The sequence below is a fragment of the Zootoca vivipara genome, chromosome 14 (genome assembly GCF_965207765.1).
Source record: "Zootoca vivipara chromosome 14, rZooViv2.hap1.1, whole genome shotgun sequence".
Classification (NCBI taxonomy): Eukaryota; Metazoa; Chordata; class Lepidosauria; order Squamata; family Lacertidae; genus Zootoca; species Zootoca vivipara.
In genome coordinates, this window is record NC_142597.1 from 34997187 (window position 1) to 35019414 (window position 22228).

A 22228-nucleotide genomic window follows, 5' to 3' on the forward strand; every position below is an offset into this window, starting at 1 on the left:
AATAGAATGTTTAACAAAGTTCCATTATTTTCAGTGGGTCTCCTGAAAGTAGGCCTGTATTTACTAGATAAAAAGCGCTAGGAGCAGAATTTTGAAGAGAGAGTCCACCCCTAACCTAGCAAAGATATGAGGGTAGAGAAAATATAATAAAAATGGAAACTGAAAAGTATACAAAGACAACTGGAGAGTAAGTAATAAAAATGGAGTCAGTTGAAAATTTTCAACTTATATATGAATGCAAAGCTCAGGGTCACGTAAGTAATTTATTCATGTTGAATGCTTTTTTTCTTGGACCTTGCTGGGAGGCTTAAGAATTGCAGTACAAGATCTGTGGCTTTATGCATGCATGAAAGTGAAAGAAAATTAAACTCAATGAGAGGATCAGAGTGCATATGTGGTTATACAATTTGGCACCTCAGATTGTTATGTCAAATCTGTAGAACGTTAGGATTCTTATGTAAACGATCCCTTATTGAAGTGTTGCATTCTGTGTTTTCCAACAGACCATTCCCTGGACTTGTAATGAACAACCGTAAGTATTTCATTACTAAGGCTTAATATGTCCTTCCTTCTATAACTGGGTTGTCACTATGATGCTGCCAATGACACAGTCTAGCTCTTTCTTAGCATTTTATACCTGTGACCAGAGAGAAAATGACAGCGTATAAATCAGGCCATCCCCAAACTGCGGCCCTCCAGATGTTTGGCCTACAACTCCCATGATCCCTAGCTAACAGGCCCAGTGGTCAGGGAAGGTGGGAATTGTAGTCCAAAACATCTGGAGGGCCGAAGTTTGGGGATGCCTGGTATAAATCCTAAAGGGGAAAGGATTAAAAGGGAGTAGGTTAAAATTAAAAAAACAACTCTTTGGAATACTATTTGTCTACTGCATCTTTCAAGGGATTGCTAATGTTTTGCTTGGTGCATACTGACATGGAGTAACATTGTGGTTTTAACATGAATACATTTACTAGTATCCTTGTATGCTGACCTTACTACTTCTAGAAATTGCTGAGAAACCAGAATCAGAAGCACCAGCCCCAGCAGCTGTGCCAGTCCCTGAGCCAGTGGCACAAGGTAGGTGTTAATTTTTTATTACACTGCCCTTAGAAGTTGATAACATGGTTGGTAATAAAGCCCTTTTTCGAGGTGGAGCAGGGGTGCGGATGGGTGTGAAGACCAGATATGTGCAATAATACCAGGGTGGAATTAATACACTCCACTACTAGTTTAGTTTGGTTTGTGTGAGAAGATGGACATTCATTTTTATTGATTTATTTCATAAAATTTATAGACCACTTCATTGTAAAAAACAAACACACCAAAACGCCTCAAAATGGGTTTTGCTAATTCTTACAGGGGCTTTTCAGAGAATACACATTATGTTGCTGCCTCCGGTTACATAGTCGATCATGTTTGCTGTTGTAGTTAACAGTACATTATATGACATAATGCAACTAATTTTATGAGTTTTCCCTTTTTTTAAGATCCAGTTGAACCAGACCAAATAGTACAAGTATCTGTGGAGGACGGTAAGTGTTTGTTGTCTGATGAGTGGAAAGCAACAGTTATTTGAAAATCTCTCTCTCTCTCTCTCTCTCTCTCTCTCTCTCTCTGGGAATATTTATTGAATTTTATAACAAATAATGGTACAACTCTCATTCCATCACGTTATTTACATTTATTTTCCCTCCCTTCCTCTGGACTTCCCTCAACTCCCCCTCTGCTGAGTTATTTACTTTTATTTATCGTATCCTGCTTTTCCTACACAAAAATAAAATCCCTTATCATTTCTCTGAAATATCTGTTACTCAAATTAAATTGTGAAAGTTTATTCAGATTCTGCCAGTGAATCCAGTACATTCTTTTGATTCTGCAGATAAACTGTAAATGGTTCCCAGACTCTTTTGTAGTCCTTTTTGCCCTTCTCTCGTAGTTTGTCTGTTAGCTTAGCCAATTCTGCATAGTTCATCAGCTTTTCTTGCCATTGTTCCTTTGATGGTATTTCTTCCATCTTCCAATATTGTGCACTCAAGAGTCTTGCTGCTGTTGTAGCATATATAAGTAATGTCCATTTTTCTTTTGGTAGCTCTTGATTTGAGATACAGTGGTACCTCGACTTCTGAAGGTTTCAACTTACGAAGTTGGCAAACCCGGAAGTATTTTTGCCACGTGTGCGTTCTGTGCCTGCGCAGAAGCGGCACATGCGGTCTACGTATGCGCAAATCTCGCTTCGCGCATGCGCAAAATGAAGGTTTAGACTTACGAAGAGCGCTGCGGAACGGATCGCCTTCGTAAGTCGAGGTACCACTGTACCTAACAAAAAGGCTTCAGGGTGTTTAACAAATTTCATTTGAAAATGTATCTCGGTGCCCACAAAACCAAAAGGAAAAGAGCAAGTTGAAGCCCAGCACTGCTCTCTTCCCTCTGCCCCTGTAAAGTTGCTTGCTAGCTTTTCAATTTTTAATTTATTTTTATTGTCTATAGCTCAGTTGCTAGAGCAGCATGAGACTCTTAATCTCAGGGGCATGGGTTCAAGGCCCATGTTGGACACAAAAGATTCCTGCATTGCAGGGGGTGGGACTAGATGACCCTCGTGGTCCCTTCCAATTCTGTGATTCTATTTTATGTATTTCCATACTGTTTAATATTCAGAATTTCTAAGCGATGTACATAAAATGTGTTGTTGTTTTTTTAAAAAAAGGCAAACACAAACCCACACAAGAGTATAAGAACAATTAAAAGTAAACATAAGACCAGAAAGCTACTATCAAAATGGCTGCTGAAATAGCCATTGTCAGGGGGCCTGGTATGGCTACTCTAGAGTAACGACTCCAGCATGGTCTTTTCAGGCTTTTATTAAGTGCTGATTATTTACAGTGTTCAGAGCAGTAAAAATGCATCCTTAAGGTGAGGTGTCAGAACTCCCGAATGGCGATTGGCGCGTTTTCTTCCAGCACCACAACTTTGGCAGACCCAACCTCTTCCCCCTACGTTTGCGTCGCAATTCGGGAGTTGGGGGGATTGGCCTCCCCCCCGTGCGTCCAACTTCCTGTCCCACCTGAGGCATGGGCTCCACAACCCTGCCTGAGCCTCGGACACCACTTCCTGACTCTCCGCTGGAGGCAGAGCTCTCCTTACTCTCTCCAGCGCTTGGTGATGGGCTGGAACTTAAGATGGGAGGGACTTCCCTGTATCCCTTGTCCCTCACATCCACCCCCCTCCCAGGCTCCTCTCTCCTCCTCCCCAGTGGCTCTCTGCTTGCTGGGGACGAGTGAAATCCCAAGAAGTCTGTGGCATCCGAGCCTGTGGGTGTGAAAATTTCCCCCCAATCCTGCGATCTCTCTCCTTCCCCCTGAGAAGACGGAAATCCCAAGAAGTCAGTGGCATCAGAGCTGGTGGGAGTAAAAATGTTCTGCCAGTCCTCTCCTGCCTCTGACGTCGTTGACCTCGGTGAAACCCACACCTCTTCTTCCGTGTCCTCAAATTCCGCTTCCCATCTCCATGGGGAGCTGCTGCCTGCTATCCCTTCCTCCTGCTCCTCCCCCTCTCCCTCCCTTTCCATGTGCCAGGGCTGGGGCCTGTGGGGGAACAGGGCGTGGAATTCTTCCACTAAAAATTCCTCAGGTACTTCCGTGGCCGGTATCCACTCATTGTGGGATGGCGGAGTGTCCTCCCATGCTATCAGGTACTCCAGTCCTCTCACCCCTCTCCTTGAGTCTAAAATCTCAGTTGCCTCATTGAGCTGTCGGGCGTTTCCCGTCTCCCCCCCTCCCTCTGGAGGCTGATCGCTGTCCCTGAACCTGGTACTTTCCCTGTACGGCGACAGCAGTGATCTATGAAACACTGGGTGCACTCTCATGTCCTCCGGCAGTGCTAGCCTGAAGGCTACCGGGTTGACCTGTTGCGTGACCGTGAAGGGGCCCAGCCTCCTGTGTGCTAACTTTCTGCATCGCCCCCTGGTGGGAAGACCTTCCGAGGATAACCAAACCTTGTCCCCCACCCTTATGACCTCTCCCGGCCGCCTGTGGCGATCTGCCCCCTTCTTATACGCTTCCTTGGCCCTCTCCAAGTGTTCTCTGAGCTGTTGGTGCACCGTCTCCAGGTCCTCTGCCCACTCCTCGGCCTGTGGGCCCTCTTCCTCCTCCTCCCCCTCCCTCTCCGGGAAAGATCTGAGGTCGCGCCCATAGTTGGCCTTAAAGGGCGACACCCCTGTGGAGACGTGCACCGCATTGTTGTAGGCAAATTCTGCCAGTGGCAGGCGATCCACCCAGTCCGTTTGCCTCTGGCTGACGTAACATCTCAGGTACTGCTGCAGAATGGCGTTGACCCGCTCCGCCTGTCCATTGGTCTGCGGGTGCCGAGCCGTCGACAGGCTGACCTCCACCTGCAGGAGGTTCATGAGCCGTCGCCAGAACCTGGAAACAAATTGGCGGCCACGATCCGAAATAACTCTTAAAGGCAATCCATGCAGTCGGAATACGTGGTCCACAAACAGTTTGGCCGTCTCTTCTGCCGAGACCGCCCTGGCACACGGTATAAAGTGGCACATTTTGGACATGAGGTCCACCACCACCAACACTGCGGTCTTGCCCCTGGACGACGGCAGGTCTGTGATGAAGTCCATGGACACTACTTCCCACGGCCTGTGCGGTGTGGCTAATGGCTCCAGCAAACCTGCTGGTGGCGCTCTGACCACCTTTGCTCGCTGGCAGGTGTCACATCCCCTGACATAATCCCGAACATCCTCCCGCACCCCTGGCCACCAGAAGTGTCTCATGACTAGGTGAGTGGTTTTGTCCCTTCCGAAATGACCCGCCGTTGGGTTGTCGTGCATCTGCTTGAGAACCTTACCTCTCAGCTGTTTGGTCGGGAGGTACAGGGCTCCCCTGTAAAAAAGCAAACCCCTCTTCTCCTCAAAGTCTTTGGCCTGCTCCCTCCCCCCTCTCAGGTCTCTGAAGATGCGGGTGGCAAATTCATCCGCTGCCGTCAGTGCTGTGAGTTCTGCCTCGCTCACCACTGCTGCACCGCATGACCATGCAGATGGGGGGAAAACGTGCCTGGGTGCTGGTGGCAACTCCTCCTCCATGTACTCTGGCTTGCGGGAGAGGGCATCCGCCCTGACGTTCTGCTCCCCCGGGATGTAGTGGATGGAGAAGTTGAAGTTCGAGAAGAACTCTGCCCACCGTATCTGCCGCTGGTTGAGCACCCTGGCCGTTCTCCAGAACTCCAGGTTCTTGTGGTCTGTGCACACCTGGATGGGGTGCTTGGCGCCCACCAGGAAGTGTCGCCAGTGCTGGAACGCCGCGTGGATCGCGAGAAGTTCCCTATCAAACACTGTGTAGTTGCGTTCAGGCTGGGTCAGCTTCCTGGAGAAGAAGGCACAGGGTCTCCACTCTCTGTTGGCGTCCAGTTGCAACAGAATCGCTCCCACAGCTTTATCAGAAGCATCTGTCTCCAGGCGTAGGGGCGCATCCTGCACCACGTGGAACAGGTACTGGTCTGACGCGAACACCCTCTTGAGGCTTTCGAACGCTGCTTGTGCCTCTGGTGTCCACCTGAACTTCTGCTTGCCTCTCAGGCAGTCGGTGATGGGAGCCGTGACCCGAGAGAAGTTCTGGATGAACTTCCTGTAGAAGTTAGCGAAGCCTAGTAGTCGTTGGGCATCTTTGCGCGTCCTGGGGCTGTGCCAGTCCAGGATGGTCTGCACCTTGTCCTTGTCCATTGCCAGTCCCTTGTCTGACAGCTTGTAGCCCAAGAAGTCCACCTCCTTGGTGTGAAACTTGCACTTCTCCAGCTTCACATACAGGTGGTTGTCCTTCAGGCGCTGCAACACCTCCCTGACATCCTTCACATGCTGCACTGGGTCATTGGAATAGATAAGGATGTCATCCAGAAAGACCAGGCAGTTCTTGAAGAGGAGGGACCCCAGGACGTGGTGCATGAAGGCCTGGAAGCAGGCTGAGCCCCCTTGCAACCCGAAGGGCATCACCAGATATTCAAAAGAGCCCAGAGGCGTGAACATCGTGGTCTTCCATTCATCGCCTTCCCGGATCCTGATCAAGTTGTACGCCCCCCTCAGGTCTAGCTTGGTGAAAATCTTGCCCCTGCGTGCCGCTGTCAGGAGATCATCCACTCTGGGCATGGGGAAAGCCACTGGCTCTGTCACCGAATTCAGCCGTCTAAAATCCACCACCAGGCGGCGCTGTTGCGTGTCTTTCTTGTCCACCCAGAAGACCGGGCTGCCCCCTGCTGCCTTGCTTTCTCTGATGAACCCCCGCTTGAGGTTCTTGTCGATGAAAGCGCGCAGATCCTCCAGTTCCTGGTCTGACATGGCGTACAGCTTGGCTGGGGGTATAGTTGCCCCTGGCACCAGGTTGATCTGGCAGTCAAAAGGCCTGTGTGGGGGTAGGTGGTCGGACTCCGCTTCGCTGAAGACCTCCTGCAGGTCCCAGTACGGCTTGGGTATCGCCTCACCCCCTTTGACGTGCATGGTGGCCACCGTGGCTATCGGAGGCCCCTCCCCTGGTTGGTGCTGCATGCAATGTTCCAGACAAAAGTCCGACCCAAACGTGATGCATCTCTGGTGCCAACTTATGGAAGGGTCGTGGCGCGCCAGCCAGCTCATTCCCAAAACGATGGGGGGGTCTGAGATGGTCGTGACGTTGAAAGCCAGTGTCTCTGAGTGCCTTCCCACCGTCATTCTCATGGGGGGGGTTTGATGAGTGATGGCCCCTCCCAGCAACTCTCTGCCATCAATGGTGGCCACATGCAGGGGAAAATCCAGCTGCAGAAGTTGGATTTGGTGCTCTTCTGCAAAGTTTCTCGAGAAGAAGTTGGCAGATGCCCCACTGTCAATTAAGGCGAGGACTGACAGGGGGTAGCCATTTGGGAGCGTCAGCGTGACTTCTAGAACCACTCCTGCTCTGGGAGGGGTGGGCTGGCTCTGCTCCTCTCTGTGCGGGTGGGCGGGCTGGGGCTGTTCACTGCTGACTGTGCCTGGCTGCTGCCCCTTGTCTCCTGCAGCCAGGCTGTCTCGTTTCCCTGCTGTGGTGCTACGTCAGTGGGGGAAGGTACAACCGTTCCCGCCTTTCCTTGCCACTCCCTGCGATGAGGGCAGTCTCTGACGCGATGCCGGGGGGAGTTGCAGATAAAGCAATTCCCTCCTCTTCCCTCCTTGCGTTTTGGCGCCGCCGGGGTTTGAAAAGCCCGCGCGCGCGCTCCCCCGATCTCCATCGGTTCCGGCTCTGGGCTTGGTCTGGGCGGGTCTGGGGGCGGTCCCTGGGGTGGGTTTTGGTGATGTGGTCTGTCCTGAGAGCGTGGGAACCAAGGTTTTGCTGCGCGCGTCGCTTGTTTGTCATACCATCTGGATTCCTGCCTCACCCCCACCGCTAGCGCCGCTTTGCTGAGCTGATCCATAGTCTGCGGTCTAGGACCTCTTGCCAGCTCATCCTTAACGTCTGCATGCAAACCTAGGTAGAAGGCTGATTTCACTGGCTCACTGTTCAGATCCCACCCCAGTTTGTGCACCAGCATGGTGAATTTCGCCCAGTAGTCTCTAACTGTCGATTTTCCTTGTGTTAGGTCATGAAGCTCCTGTTTAGTGGCCTCCATTTCACTGTCGCTAGCGTACATTAATTTTAAAGCTTCTAGAAATAAAGTTGCGTTCTTCATGCAAGGATTTTTTTGCGCGATGAGCGGTCTTACCCATTCCCGGGCGGCCCCCGTCAAATGCTCTATGATAAAGTAGACTCTGTGCGCGTCATCTGGGAATTCTGCTGCATGCAATTCCAGCGCATAATTTATCTCAGTCTCGAATCCGAGGTACTCCCTCGGGTCTCCGCTGAACTTGGTGACTAGGCTCTGTCCCCTTCTCACTTGGACTAGCTGCGGCTGGGGTGCCCCCCCACCTCTAGCGGCTTTCTCCTCTTCCAACTTTTTCTGCAGGTCTAATACCATCACCCTTAGCTGTTTCTCAGTCTCCTCTTTTGTCCTCACCTGGTCCACCAGCTTGTTCAGCTCCTCCTGCGCCCCTCGCGCTTCCTCCTGAGCGGCATGCAATTGCTGCTGTGCGTGCGCTGTGAGGGTCTGTAGCTCCTGCTTCGCTGCTTCAGCCTCCAGCCTCCAATGCTCAGCCTCTTGAGCGCTCATCGCTGCACTCCAAAGTAGCCAAAAAAGATTCGGGAGTTGCTGTCAGGGGGCCTGGTATGGCTACTCTAGAGTAACGACTCCAGCATGGTCTTTTCAGGCTTTTATTAAGTGCTGATTATTTACAGTGTTCAGAGCAGTAAAAATGCATCCTTAAGGTGAGGTGTCAGAACTCCCGAATGGCGATTGGCGCGTTTTCTTCCAGCACCACAACTTTGGCAGACCCAACCTCTTCCCCCTACGTTTGCGTCGCAATTCGGGAGTTGGGGGGATTGGCCTCCCCCCCGTGCGTCCAACTTCCTGTCCCACCTGAGGCATGGGCTCCACAACCCTGCCTGAGCCTCGGACACCACTTCCTGACTCTCCGCTGGAGGCAGAGCTCTCCTTACTCTCTCCAGCGCTTGGTGATGGGCTGGAACTTAAGATGGGAGGGACTTCCCTGTATCCCTTGTCCCTCACAGCCATGAAGTAATTTCAGTGAAACGATTTGTAGCTCCGCCACTCTTGTTTGTGGTTAAAGATTCTGGCGGCCCATTCTTAAATTATGTGGTATGATTTTCATTGGTTGTTTGTGTTTGAATGGTGAATCATTTTCCAGCTGTGGCTTTTCTCTCTTTCAAGCAGCTGCTCTCTATAGTTCACTGAGACAAAATTACTACCACCTGGGAAACAAACAATCTTCTTAATTAAGTTTATGCTGGAGCTTTGTTCCTCCTTGCTCATTTCCAGAAATTGCAATTTTCATTTACATTCTCAAATCCCCTTCCCTCTTTCTTCAGCGATCTTAGAATTGTTGAAAGGCATCTAACTATCCTTTTTTCCTCCACAGATTCGGCACAGACTGAAGAAGACACTCAAATAAAACAAGAGCCAGACCCAACGTGGTAGACCTCGCCAATATTTAGGGTAAAAAAGTCATGAAGAAAATGGAGCGGCGGGTGGTATGCAGATGATTTTATAGATAGAAGGTGGATTGTACTCGTTAATGTACAATTCACAACCCACGTTGCATTCATATTGGCCTGTGTAGATTGCTTAACTCGACAATACCCTGTTGCAGTCTTCAATTTGTGCTCATTTTGTCCCTGGGCACACTTCATTTAGTTTTAGCCCAGCTGAACCTTTAAAAGAGCGAGCTAAATGAGTGAAACAAGTTTAGCATGTCAAGTAGTCATTATTTTCATTGGACTTCTAGCTGCACTCGATTTAACTTCAATCCCTGCCATTTTTTTTCCTCCTCACTGTTTAGTCAGAAGCTTCCAGGATTGCGAAGAGTTTGCTGGGACGGCCCTGAGCTGTGTAATATAGCTGTATAAGAGAAGTACCTTCTATCCACCCTCCCCCACCCTCCTTTTTTTTGTATTTTTAGATAGAAATGTCTACTCTGTTTAAAAGTCCTGATAATTGACATGAAGCAATGAAATAATATTCACAATGGCTTGTTTTATTTTAAAAGATTTAATTGGAGGAACAAATGCTGGATACATGGCTTAATGATTGTTAGTTTTTAATTAATATCAACAGGGACTTTCAAAAATATCTGCCTTTCCAATTAAGACAGTCCATTAGATATCGAAGAAGAAAGAAATATGCCTATCGTAGTTCAGGTTTTATTTTTTTCTCCCAGTGGGAGTGGGTGGGAGTGGGAGTCGAAATTGTCTGCTGAATTTTTCTTTCTCTTTCTCCTTAATGGTTAATTGGATAATAGTATCTGTATATTTGAAATAATTTTTTTCCTATGATATATCTCTCAACTCATATGTTTTTAAAAAATAAATAAAAACTGGTTTTCCTGACATCTGCAGTGTTACTTATTTAATAACCTGGTAGTCTGTAGTCTTTAGAGTGGGTAGTGGGAAGGATAGCATTAATTTCGAAGCAACGAGTGCATGTGTTTAGATTATAGTAGTTCTGCATACAAAGGTTCAGCTATGAAGCTGTTGAGGCCTTAAGGCAGGGGTGGATGGAAAATAAAGCAGGGTGGACCACTGACCACTTTTGAGTTAGCCACATAGCAGCAGAAAACTGTTTCCTTTCTAAGAATCCTTGGCTAGGCAGAACTTTGCCATTTAAGCAAAAGTACACACTTGTTGATTGCTTAACACTTAGTTACACCTCTACTGTTGGACTCTGGGGAGTCATACCTTAACACAGCCTGCTCCTGCTTCTTAAACTGCTGTAGACTACTGATACGCCGCGAGTTAAATCCTCTGTCTTTCTGCAACATGTTCAAAAATGGCACAGTCCCCAAGAAGACATAGGAAGCTACTTTATACCAAGTCAGACCATTGGCCCATCTAACTCGGTATTGTCAACATGAACTGGCTTTTTAAAAAGTCAGTCATTAAAAAGACTGAAAGCAGAACAGAAAACGTGTTCTAATTGTTGCAACCAAGAAAGCTTTAAACTACCAAGACTGATTGTTAGTTTATCATTCATTCATTCTCAGTTTTCTTCACAGAACCATTGACTTCAAACTGAAAGTAATACCAGTATTTCTATGTCACATTTCCTTCCATGGCAAATGAAAGTGGTTAGATTAAGGAGAATGCTGTGAAAATTTTTAAGATAGGGAAGGGAGGTTAAAGTTCTTAAGAAGGAGACTGTGAAGATCTTATGGTGGAGACTGAACCGTTAATAAGACAAAGAACATTCAGTATGGCATACGTTGCTGGGCATTCCATTGACAGTTGACATCTTACAGCAATTATTGGATGAGCAATTTAAAAAGATTAACACTGAGATGGATGCAATGGTGAATGAAAACGAGTCAAAGAAGGATGAAAAGTAAAATGGAATTGAAGAGGACAGACTTCGGAGAACATTTGTAGAGTGCCCCTCTCATTGTTAACATTCTGGAAAAAATATACAACATTCTTGTTTGCTCAGGCACGTGAACTTTCTGACGGTAAGAACTGTTTTACAGTGGAACAGACTCCCTCGGAAGGTGGTAGATTCTCCTTCATTGGAGGTTTTTAAGCAGATTTAATGATCATCTGTAAGGGATTCTTTAGTTGTGATTCCTGCATTGCAGGGGGTTGGACTAGATGATCCTTGGGGTTAGCTTCCAGCTACCAAATCTGTGTGCTTTCCCACATAGCATTCAGAAAAAGTTGCACTGATAGTAGTAAAACTTAGCAGTTACAGGGGCAAAAGTTCCTAAATTGTTGGCACCAAGCCCTGATAAGAGACTAGAAAGAAGAAGAAAAGGTTGCAGTGTGTGTTGGTTGTGCAGCGGTGTGCAGTGTGTGGCGTGTCTGCTTTGCAAATATGCTCATGGGTCTCAGAAGGTGGGCAGCCAAGGCTTATATGGTAAAATCGACCAGCTAGATCAGGGTGAGAGAAGGCAGACAAAGGCAAGTCTTCATATCTATTATATATTTAAAGCACACTCACAACAGGAGGCCTTCCCCTGCCTTCACTAAGGGCATAGGAACTGTAGTTCATCCCTCACAGAACTCCCAGGAGTCGTGTGCTTGAAATGTGTTGGTTCAAGTTGATTGAAAAATGGGATCTGCTGGTTTTGTAGTGGAATAGCACAACACAAGACTTAATAGACCCATATTTGGTAGTATAGACTTCATGCAAAGCTATATATTTCTTTTTTTAAAAAAAATGAGATACCTAATAACAGCACATTCAAGTTTATCAGAAACCCTGTGTCATTAATAGTTTATATTTCTTGATACCGCAACATTTCCTTCACTGAAAACCTACATTTATATTTAAGATGATGCTTAAAACTCTCTTAAAGATTCCCCCCCCCCTTCAGAAGCTGTTCTTCGCAAAAGCTTCTGAATCGACAGTAAGAGCTGTTCGGCAGTGGAATTTGCTACCAAGGAGTGTGGTGGAGTCTCCTTCTTTGGAGGTCTTTAAGCAGAGGCTTGACAGCCATATGTCAATAATGCTTTGATGGTGGTTCCTGCTTGGCAGGGGGTTGGACTGGATGGCCCTTGTGGTCTCTTCCAACTCTATGATTCTATGATCTAAAAGACCCATTCTTACCCAACTTCCACATTTCTGACAAAGACAAAAGTCCCTAAAATACCTATAGACATTTGCACTTGGAAGAGGGCAGGTTTTAGAAATTCCCAGCGGTGAGGAGATTGGATTCTCCTTCCCCCAGGCCCCATCCTAGTTATTTGATTTTCCAATCTTTACATCCCTCCTTTCTGTACCTGCCCTGTGCAGCTCACATAAGCAGCTGAGAGAGAGACCCACCTGGGTGGCTTTAAAAAAGGATGAGGTCAAATCACGGAGGGTATAAATGCAGCCGTAGCTTAATAACCCTGGTGGCTAGGCTCCACCTTCACTTTCAGAGGGACTTTGCGTCTGAAAGCCACTTCTTGGAAACTGCAGGAGGGGTGAAGGCTGTCGTGCTCAGGTCCTGATTGCAGGCTTGCCACTGAAATCTCTCTGAAGGACCACTATGAGAGCAGAACGCTGGACTAGATGGGACACGGGCCTGATCCCGCAGACTTGCCTTTTGTTCTCCGTTGGGAAACTGAGCAGAACCGCTTCACGAGTCTTCCTAAGGCTCATTCGCCAGCTCCTGCCTGCTTAATTCTCCCCCTCCCATCTTTCCACTCTGAAACTTAAATCATCCCCACACTCGCTTTCTCTCGCTTCCCTAACTACAGACTTCCCAGTCTAGAATCTTTAAGAGAATCTTAAAGATAAGATAAAGATAAGGGAATCTTTAAGAGAGTTTTAAGCATAATCTTAAATATAAATGTAGGTTTTCAGTGAAGGAGCTGGGCATGTTTAGCCTGGAGAAGAGAAGGTTAAGGGGTGATATGATAGCCATGTTCAAATATATAAAAGGATGTCATATAGAGGAGGGAGAAAGGTTGTTTTCTGCTGCTCCAGAGAAGCAGGATTCAATTGAATGGATTCAAACTACAAGAAAGAAGATTCCACCTAAACATTAGGAAGTAAGAGCTGTTCGGCAGTGGAATTTGCTACCAAGGAGTGTGGTGGAGTCTCCTTCTTTGGAGGTCTTTAAGCAGAGGCTTGACAGACATATGTCAAGAATGCTTTGATGGTGTTTCCTGCTTGGCAGGGGGTTGGACTGGATGGCTCCTGTGGTCTCTTCCAACTCTAGGATTCTATGATTCTGTGATTCTAGATAAACCTGGAAGTTCCCGGCAGGTGCATCAAAACACAAAAAGCTTGCATTGTTTCCACTTGCAGAATATCCGGCAAACGTGTGCTTCCTGAATGAGAACCAGCTGCTTTCATTTCTCATGCCGAGGCTGAGAAATCATAGGAAACGAGAAAAGATGTGCTAAAAATATTTTGGATTTCCCATCAAGCAAAGCCAAATCTTTGGCGAGGCTTGGTACACCTTACCGGATGGGTATTACAACCAAAAAGTTCTGTGCTTTCACTTCTCCAAGGCTGGGTTCCACTCAGTTTTTAATTCTAGCTGGTGTTGAGAGGCTTAACCTGTGTACAGATTACCATTTCCTCTTGCTCCAGTGCACTTCCGTTGCTGGTGTTTGAAGCCATGGACATGTGACATTAATAATAATAATAATAATTTATACCCCACCCATCTGGCTGGGTTTCCCCAGCCACTCTGGGCAGCTCCCAACAGAATAATAACAATAATAATAAAGCGATAAAACATTAAAAACTTTCCTAAACAGGGCTGCCTTCAGATGTCTTCTAAAAGTCAGGTAGTTGTTTATTTCCTTGACATCTGATGGGAGGGTGTTCCACAGGGCGGGTGCCACTACCGAGAAGACACAGCTCGCATCTATTCTGTCGTTCCTTGAGAAATATGGCTGTTTGATGCATTTTCTCTCAGACCAGCTCATTTGGACATATGATCAGACAGATTGCTGACTGGTGTAAGAGCATTTTACACCAATCCTGGTCCAACTGCACTGGTTACCAGTTAATTTCTGGGCCTAATTCAGTGCTGGTTTTGATCTATAAAGCCTTATGTTGCTCAGGACCCTACTACCTCAAGGACTATCCCTATCTCCACATGAGCCAACCCAGACCCTGCATTCATCATCTGAGGTCCTCTCTCTGTTCGCTCTGAGGGCTACCCAGAAGGTGGCAACACAAGGCAGGACCTTTTCTGTGGTGGCTCCCCGCTTACAGAATGCTCTCCAGGGAGGCATGCCTGGTACCATCACGAGCTACTTTTAGGCACTGGGCCGAAAACGGCCCTTTTCAGCTACGCTCGGAGGATTTAACTTGGAGAGTTTAAAATATTGTGGTGTCTTTTAGTGGGGTGGGATGTGATTACACCGCTTTTTCCATATGTGTTAATGCTTTCAGCTCTTACTTTGTTTTAACTTTGCATTGGTTTTACATTTGTATTATAAGTTACATTTTATTTAATAATAATAAAAAGGGTGACCAGTAAGTTCAAATAATAATATTAGTTAATTAATCAAAAAATAGTAGAATTGTAGGGTTGGAAGGAACTCTCAGGGTCTTCTAATTCCACCCCCTACAACTCAGGAATTGCAGCTAATGCAACGCCTTTGCACTTGGCATGTTTTCCACCAGAAGCTGCTGCATGATGGCCACATGATTACAGAGAAGAGTTATTTCCAAGTTCACACCGCCCTTAGATCAACATGTGTGACACATGTTCAGAGAGACCGCAGTCGTGAGACTGCTTCTTTGGAAGTAAGTTCCACAATATTCAATTGGACTCATCTTGAGTCTCCGTGCTTCAGATCATGTTCCAGAGTGACCACAGGATTCATTAATCATGGTTTCCCTTCTGTGGTGCAATGGCTCTCTTGTATCTTGGTGGGGCAATAGATCCCCTTGGGCCTGGAACGGAAGAACTTCCTCTCCCCCTCTCTTGCACATATGCAGGTTATTTGCAGGTGAAACTCGGAAAACTAGAATATCGTCGGAAAGTGCATTTATTTCAGTAGTGCAACTTTTTAATTTTTCTTTTTCTTTTAATTTCTACAAATGCTTTCTTTTGGAAATTCCACAGTAATAAAACAAATAGTCACAATACTGCAAAAATAAACATCGCTATTACATTTCATTAATTACATTCCATTTATAATTGACCCACCTAATGACAAATAATTACAACTACAACAAATAAAGGCTTGACATATCCTGCTTTGCACGTCATCCATCTGTCTCATATATTGGTTTCCCCTTTTAAATTGCGTTACTGAAATAAGTGCACTTTTCGGCGATACAGTGGTACCTCGCAAGACGAATGCCCTGCAAGATGAATTTTTTACAAGACGAATGCATCTTGTGATCTGATGGTGACTCGCAAGACGAATTCGTTTTGTGAAAAAATTGTCTTGCGAATCACGGTTTCCCATAGGAATGCATTGAAATTTAATAAATGTGTTCCTATGGGCAAAAATACTTTGGCTACCTCATGAGAAGAGAAGAATCCTTGGAAAAGACCCTGATGTTGGGAAAGATTGGGGGCACTAGGAGAAGGGGACGACAGAGGATGAGATGATTGGACAGTGTTCTCGAAGCTACAAACTTGAGTTTGACCAAACTGCGGGAGGCAGTGCAAGACAGGAGTGCCTGGCGTGCTATAGTCCATGGGGTCACAAAGAGTCGGACATGACTAAACGACTAAACAACAACATGGGCAAAAAAAGAAATTTCAGTGCATTCCTATGGGAAACTGCGATTCGCAAAACGAATTTTTCGCAAAACGAGTTGACTCGCGGAACGAATTGAATTCATCTTGCGAGGCCCCACTGTATTCTAATTTTCCAAGTTTCACGTGTATTACTGCACCGTTTCCATGTTCAGCAACACACAACCCACAGGTTCTAATTTCTCACCATTTTGACACTGAAGACGAGAAGTACTAGACAGGACAGTGCTTTTTTCCTAGAAGTTATTTATTACCACACCGGTACAACCATGAAGTTGTTACAGTACGTTTACAGTAACTTTTTAACAACAACAACAGTGCCCTTGAGTACTCCCTGAAAAGAACAATGAGAAGAGCTACAAAATGCTTTTTAAAAACCATTGTATCTGTTTTTAAATCTGTTTTTATTGATTAAACTAGTGTATTTCAGCCCGTTCAATAACGGGCGCTAGAACATCCTGGGGTTTGGAGAAGCGCTTGCGCAGCGCTTCTCCGAACCCTGGGACCTGTCCTTACTGTCGGCGGCAGGGGGACAGGAACGGAGGAGGAGAAAGCGCTGCTTTCTCCTCCTCCGTTCCTCTCTCCCAGCCGCCGACAGCAAGGAGACATCCTGGGGTTTGGAGAAGCGCTTGCGCAGCGCTTCTCCGAACCCTGGGACCTGTCCTTACTGTCGGCGGCAGGGGGACAGGAACGGAGGAGGAGAAAGCGCTGCTTTCTCCTCCTCCGTTCCTCTCTCCCAGCCGCCGACAGCAAGGAGACATCCTGGGGTTTGGAGAAGCGCTTGTGCAGCGCTTCTCCGAACCCTGGGACCTGTCCTTGCTGTCGGCGGCAGGGGGACAGGAACGGAGGAGGAGAAAGCGCTGCTTTCTCCTCCTCCGTTCCTCTCTCCCAGCCGCCGACAGCAAGGAGACATCCTGGGGTTTGGAGAAGCGCTTGCGCAGCGCTTCTCCGAACCCTGGGACCTGTCCTTACTGTCGGCGGCAGGGGGACAGGAACGGAGGAGGAGAAAGCGCTGCTTTCTCCTCCTCCGTTCCTCTCTCCCAGCCGCCGACAGCAAGGAGACATCCTGGGGTTTGGAGAAGCGCTTGTGCAGCGCTTCTCCGAACCCTGGGACCTGTCCTTGCTGTCGGCGGCAGGGGGACAGGAACGGAGGAGGAGAAAGCGCTGCTTTCTCCTCCTCCGTTCCTCTCTCCCAGCCGCCGACAGCAAGGAGACATCCTGGGGTTTGGAGAAGCGCTTGTGCAGCGCTTCTCCGAACCCTGGGACCTGTCCTTGCTGTCGGCGGCAGGGGGACAGGAACGGAGGAGGAGAAAGCGCTGCTTTCTCCTCCTCCGTTCCTCTCTCCCAGCCGCCGACAGCAAGGAGACATCCTGGGGTTTGGAGAAGCGCTTGCGCAGCGCTTCTCCGAACCCTGGGACCTGTCCTTACTGTCGGCGGCAGGGGGACAGGAACGGAGGAGGAGAAAGCGCTGCTTTCTCCTCCTCCGTTCCTCTCTCCCAGCCGCCGACAGCAAGGAGACATCCTGGGGTTTGGAGAAGCGCTTGTGCAGCGCTTCTCCGAACCCTGGGACCTGTCCTTGCTGTCGGCGGCAGGGGGACAGGAACGGAGGAGGAGAAAGCGCTGCTTTCTCCTCCTCCGTTCCTCTCTCCCAGCCGCCGACAGCAAGGAGACATCCTGGGGTTTGGAGAAGCGCTTGCGCAGCGCTTCTCCGAACCCTGGGACCTGTCCTTACTGTCGGCGGCAGGGGGACAGGAACGGAGGAGGAGAAAGCGCTGCTTTCTCCTCCTCCGTTCCTCTCTCCCAGCCGCCGACAGGAAGCAGACATCCCGGGGTTCGGAGAAGCGCTTGCGCAGCGCTTCTCCGAACCCTGGGACCCGTCCTTACTGTCGGCGGCAGGGGGACAGGAACGGAGGAGGAGAAAGCGGCGCTTTCTCCTCCTTCCTTCCTCTCCCCCAGCCGCCGACAGGAAGGACGCGCGCACTCTCCCCCCCCCGCCTCCTCCAACCGCCGCTCCTCACGGCCAGGGAGGGTTGTGAGGAGGCCTTCGCCGGCCTCCACCCCGGCGGGAGCGGCGGTTGGAGGAGGCAGAGTGGGGGGAGAGTGCGCGCGCGCAGTCTCTGCTGTCCAATCCCTGTATCCCTGGGGCACATGCGCAGTGACCCAGGGACACACGGGACATCTGGACGCAGGGACAACATGGACATTATTATATAGGATGCTTCATCAGAACATTCACTTACAAGCAACACTAGGAAAGAAAAAGGAACTGAAAAGGAAAGGAAATCAAGAGATGATGCATGCTTGTTGCGCACGACTTCCATGAAAATGAGAAAACATCATTTCCCATCAGTTTGAAGTACTAATGCTTTAAATGCCAGACAACTAAGTATCATTGTGAATATATAAATGGAAAATAAATCCAGTGCGTAAATCTAATTCCTGGATAAACTAGCAATAAAGCTAGCTGCTTAACAAACACAACTACGGTATATAACAGATCTGTACCATTCGCCCAGTAAGAAATGTATGTGATATCTGTTCTTTTCAGCTTTTGCTCTGAATATATGCATCAAACTAAACTCCACCTGTAAGTATTATTAGTCACAAGCAAAATATAAACTGGGCCAATTCAAAATACATACTGTATATTCCTGTGTATAAGACTACTTTTTAACCCAGGAAAATCTTCTCAAAAGTCGGGGGTCATCTTATATGCCGGGTCGTATTTCTTATACAGCGAGTATATCCCAAACTCTATATTTTAACTGGAAAAGTTGGGGGTCGTCTTATATGCCCAGTCGTCTTATACGCCGGAATATACGGTGAACTAAATGAACAAAGTAGGTGAATATTGCAAGATTTGTTGTTGTTTAGTCGTTTAGTCATGTCCGACTCTTCGTGACCCCATGGACCAGAGCGCGCCAGGCACTCCTGTCTTCCACTACCTCCCGCAGTTTGCTCAGACTCATGTTGGTGGTGTTATAAAATCATATTGGGGGGGGGGTTGCAGGACACCATTATTAATGAACAGAGAGGGGTGACCGAATCTGACAGCTGCAGTTACCCAGAATCCCTCGCAACACCACCTTCTTCGCCTCTGCTCCACTCCAGAGACCCGCACCCCTCCCGCTTGGACTCAACCCTGCCTTAAGGAAGGCTTAAGGATCAGCATATGCACACATTTCCACATGACTAGCAACTTGGGAGCCATAATTCCCTGTCACAATGGAAGACTCCTCTGAACAAAAGACAGTGATCAACTCTTATGAAAATGTTAATTTCTCTTTGTGTTTAGGAATTCACACCTGGGAGGGGTGATAGGAGGACTAGGAGAGGTATCAAAAGTGCTCAGATTTCTACCTTGAACCCTCCTTTTTTGTGAGGTATTGATTACATAGCTGTGATGTAGGAATGATGTATTGGGGGCGTTTCTTGGTGATGGGAAAACTGATAAAAGTGGAGGTTCTCTTTTGTTCTGGGTTCCTTCCTTGTTCTCCTGCGTGAGGGGAAGGACCCTGTTGCAACAGCAAATAAAGGCTTTGCTTCTCAAACTTCTCTGGTTGGCCTCTGTTATATATTCTCCGACCAATGGAGAACCCAATAAGGCTCTTGTGTACCCCATAAGGGAATAAGAGCAGATTTTGCTTAGAACAGTGGCTTCGAGAACACTGTCCAACCATCTCATCCTCTGTCGTCCCCTTCTCCTTGTGCCCTCCATCTTTTCCAACATCAGGGTCTTTTCCAGGGAGTCTTCTCTTCTCATGAGGTGGCCAAAGTATTGGAGCCTCAGCTTCAGGATCTGTCCTTCCAGTGAGCACTCAGGGCTGATTTCCTTCAGAATGGATAGGTTTGATCTTCTAGCAGTCCATGGGACTCTCAAGAGTCTCCTCCAGCACCATAATTCAAAAGCATCAATTCTTCGGCGATCAGCCTTCTTTATGCTCCAGCTCTCACTTCCATACATCACTACTGGGAAAACCATAGCTTTAACTATACAGTACAGACCTTTGTCGGCAAGGTGATGTCTCTGCTTTTTAAGATGCTGTCTCGGTTTGTCATTGCTTTTCTCCCAAGAAACAGGCGTCTTTTAATTTCGTGACTGCTGTCACCATGTGCAGTGATCAAGGAGCCCAAGAAAGTAAAATCTCTCACTGCAAGATTTACCCTTCTCCAGATTTACCCATCTCCATAACTGACTTCTCCCACATCACCAAGATTTTAGCTGGGAGCAAACACATCCAAGCAGCAACTGCTTGGAGACATCAGCTTCTGCTCAGAGTATTGTCCTGCAAGCATCATTGTGACCTGATATGGTATTCCTTTTAAATGTCTGTGCTGCTACAACAGCCCAGAAGTCGTCTTACAGAAGCCAATTCTTCAAAATCAAAGGTCCAGTGCAGGGGTGACCTGAGCCGATAATCACACCAGGGTAGATAGATAAGGGAAAGATTCATTCAGATTGCAGGAAGGAGATGCAGAGGAATCAAATCTCAAATCTTGTACGCCTTTTACGGTGCGCTCAAACATGTTACACAATTTACCGTATTTTTTGCTCCATAAGACACACTTTTTTTCTCCTAAAAATTAAGAGGAAATGTCTGTGCGTCTTATGGAGCGAATGCATGGTCCCTGGAGCTGAATTGCCCAGGGGTGAAAAGCAGATCGTGCTTGTTTGTTTGTTTGTTTTAGAAAGAGCTAAAGGCTAACGAGGGAAGGAGGGTGTTTAAAGGAACCAGTTCAGCAGCTGATTGCAAGAGATTGGGGAGGGAGATAAGGGAGCTAGCTCTCTTCCCGGCCCCGGCCCCTTGCCCAGGCCTCCACTGTTGTGTTTCCCCAGCTTACATGTGACTGGCTGATTAGATTATCTGTCTGAAAAACTGTAGAAATGGCTCCCTTTCCTTTCCTAAAGAAGCTGCCGAACTGTGAGTTGAACCCATAAAAACAGGATTTTTCCCCTTTGCAAGGTAAGCTCAACAACCTTGAGCTGATCCTCAAAAATAGAGCTTTCCCCCTTTGCAAAAACAAAACAAAACTGCACAACTGTGAGCTGAGGCTCTAAAGGGGGGGGCTTTTCCCATTTGCAAAAGAAGCTGCACAACTTTGAGCTGATCCCCCCAAAAACCCAGGGCTTTCCCCCTTTCCTCCTCTAAAAATGAGGTGCGTCTTTTGGTCAGGTGCGTCTTATGGCGCGAAAAATACGGTGACTCCGTACATTAATGCTTCCTATGATTCCAATTACTACTGGCATTAGCATAAGCATAGAACAACCTACTTCTTTTGTCTTATCTTGAAAAGCCAGCTGTTAACAGCGTCATGGTCAACAAGATGGAAGGGGAGATGGGATGTCCAGTAGTTCGGCTTAGTTTGCTAACCAGTACAGGGTTTTTCCCCGGTGTGGGTGGGAAGTAGGAGAAGTGAAAAGAGCAAGAACAACTTCATAATCTCCAGGGCAACCATGGGTCTCTCTCAGATGGTAGGTGGTCCAGCTCACTGGGCATGTCACACTCCTGACGTGATATTTGTACCCAGTGAAATGAGTGGACTGAAGATACAGGAAGGGCTATGCACTTGCTTGCCAGGGTCAGATCATAGGAGCCAACTCCAAGGGGTCGAGGGAGCTTCAGCCCCCCCTAAAATATCTGAGGGGGTCAGGACCCCCCAAAGTCAATGAGCATTGCTGTTCAAATGGTGTGCCTGCATAGGATCATGTGATTGGGGGTGGGGCTTGCCTGGATCCCCCCAATATTTTATTCAAGGCGGCACCCCTGGGTCAGACAATCCTCTGGTTATGTATGGACTGACGGTGGGAGTCCCTTCCAGCCCCGGCCCCCATTGTCCTCTATTTGTCCGGTTTAAATACTTTTTAAAAGAAACACAAGAAGGGAGAGCAGGAGGAGCATTGAAGCTGCCCATCAACAATTGGCACGTTATACAAAATGTAGTGTAGGGACACAGGTGGCGCTGTGGGTTAAACCACTGAGCCTTGGGCTTGCCAATTAGAAGGTCGGCGGTTCGAATCCCCGTGACAGGGTGAGCTCTCGTTGCTCGGTCCCTGCTCCTGCCCACCTAGCAGTTCAAAAGCACAAAGTTCAAGTAGATAAATAGGTAGTGCTCTGGCGGGAAGGTAAACGGTGTTTCTGTGCGCTACTCTGGTTTGCCAGAAGCGGCTTAGTCATGCTGGCCACACGACCCGGAACCTGTACGCTGGCTCCCTCGGCCAGTAAAGCGAGATGAGCGCCGCAACCCCAGAGTCGGTCACGACTGGACCTAACAGTCAGGGGTCCCTTTACCTTTACCTTACCTATTAATGTTCACATATGTATTAGGATGATAATATCAAACTTTAAAAAGAATGTATGGGTTAGGGTATTCAAGGGATGCGGGTGGCGCTGTGGTCTAAACCACTGAGCCTCTTGGGCTTGCCAATCAGAAGGCCAGCAGTTCGAATCCCCGCAATGGAGT

At 47.7% G+C, this 22228-nt stretch overlaps 1 protein-coding gene across 8 annotated transcripts in view; it reads left to right on the forward strand.

Annotated features, from left to right (window-relative positions):
- Positions 1-9944, forward strand: part of GTF2I (general transcription factor IIi) — a 70757-nt gene extending 60813 nt beyond the window's left edge. For all 8 annotated transcript variants that reach the window (XR_015947074.1, XR_015947075.1, XM_088657968.1 and 5 more), the window contains 5 exons: positions 504-532; positions 1006-1077; positions 1488-1532; positions 8978-9054; positions 9398-9944. Coding sequence is in view for 6 of the 8 variants with exons in the window: in XM_088657968.1 (XP_088514094.1) it covers positions 504-532; positions 1006-1077; positions 1488-1532; positions 8978-9036 (205 nt within the window). In the remaining 2 variants the exon portion in view is untranslated. The remainder of the gene's footprint in view (positions 1-503; positions 533-1005; positions 1078-1487; positions 1533-8977; positions 9055-9397) is intronic.
- Positions 9945-22228: the final 12284 nt, after the last annotated feature.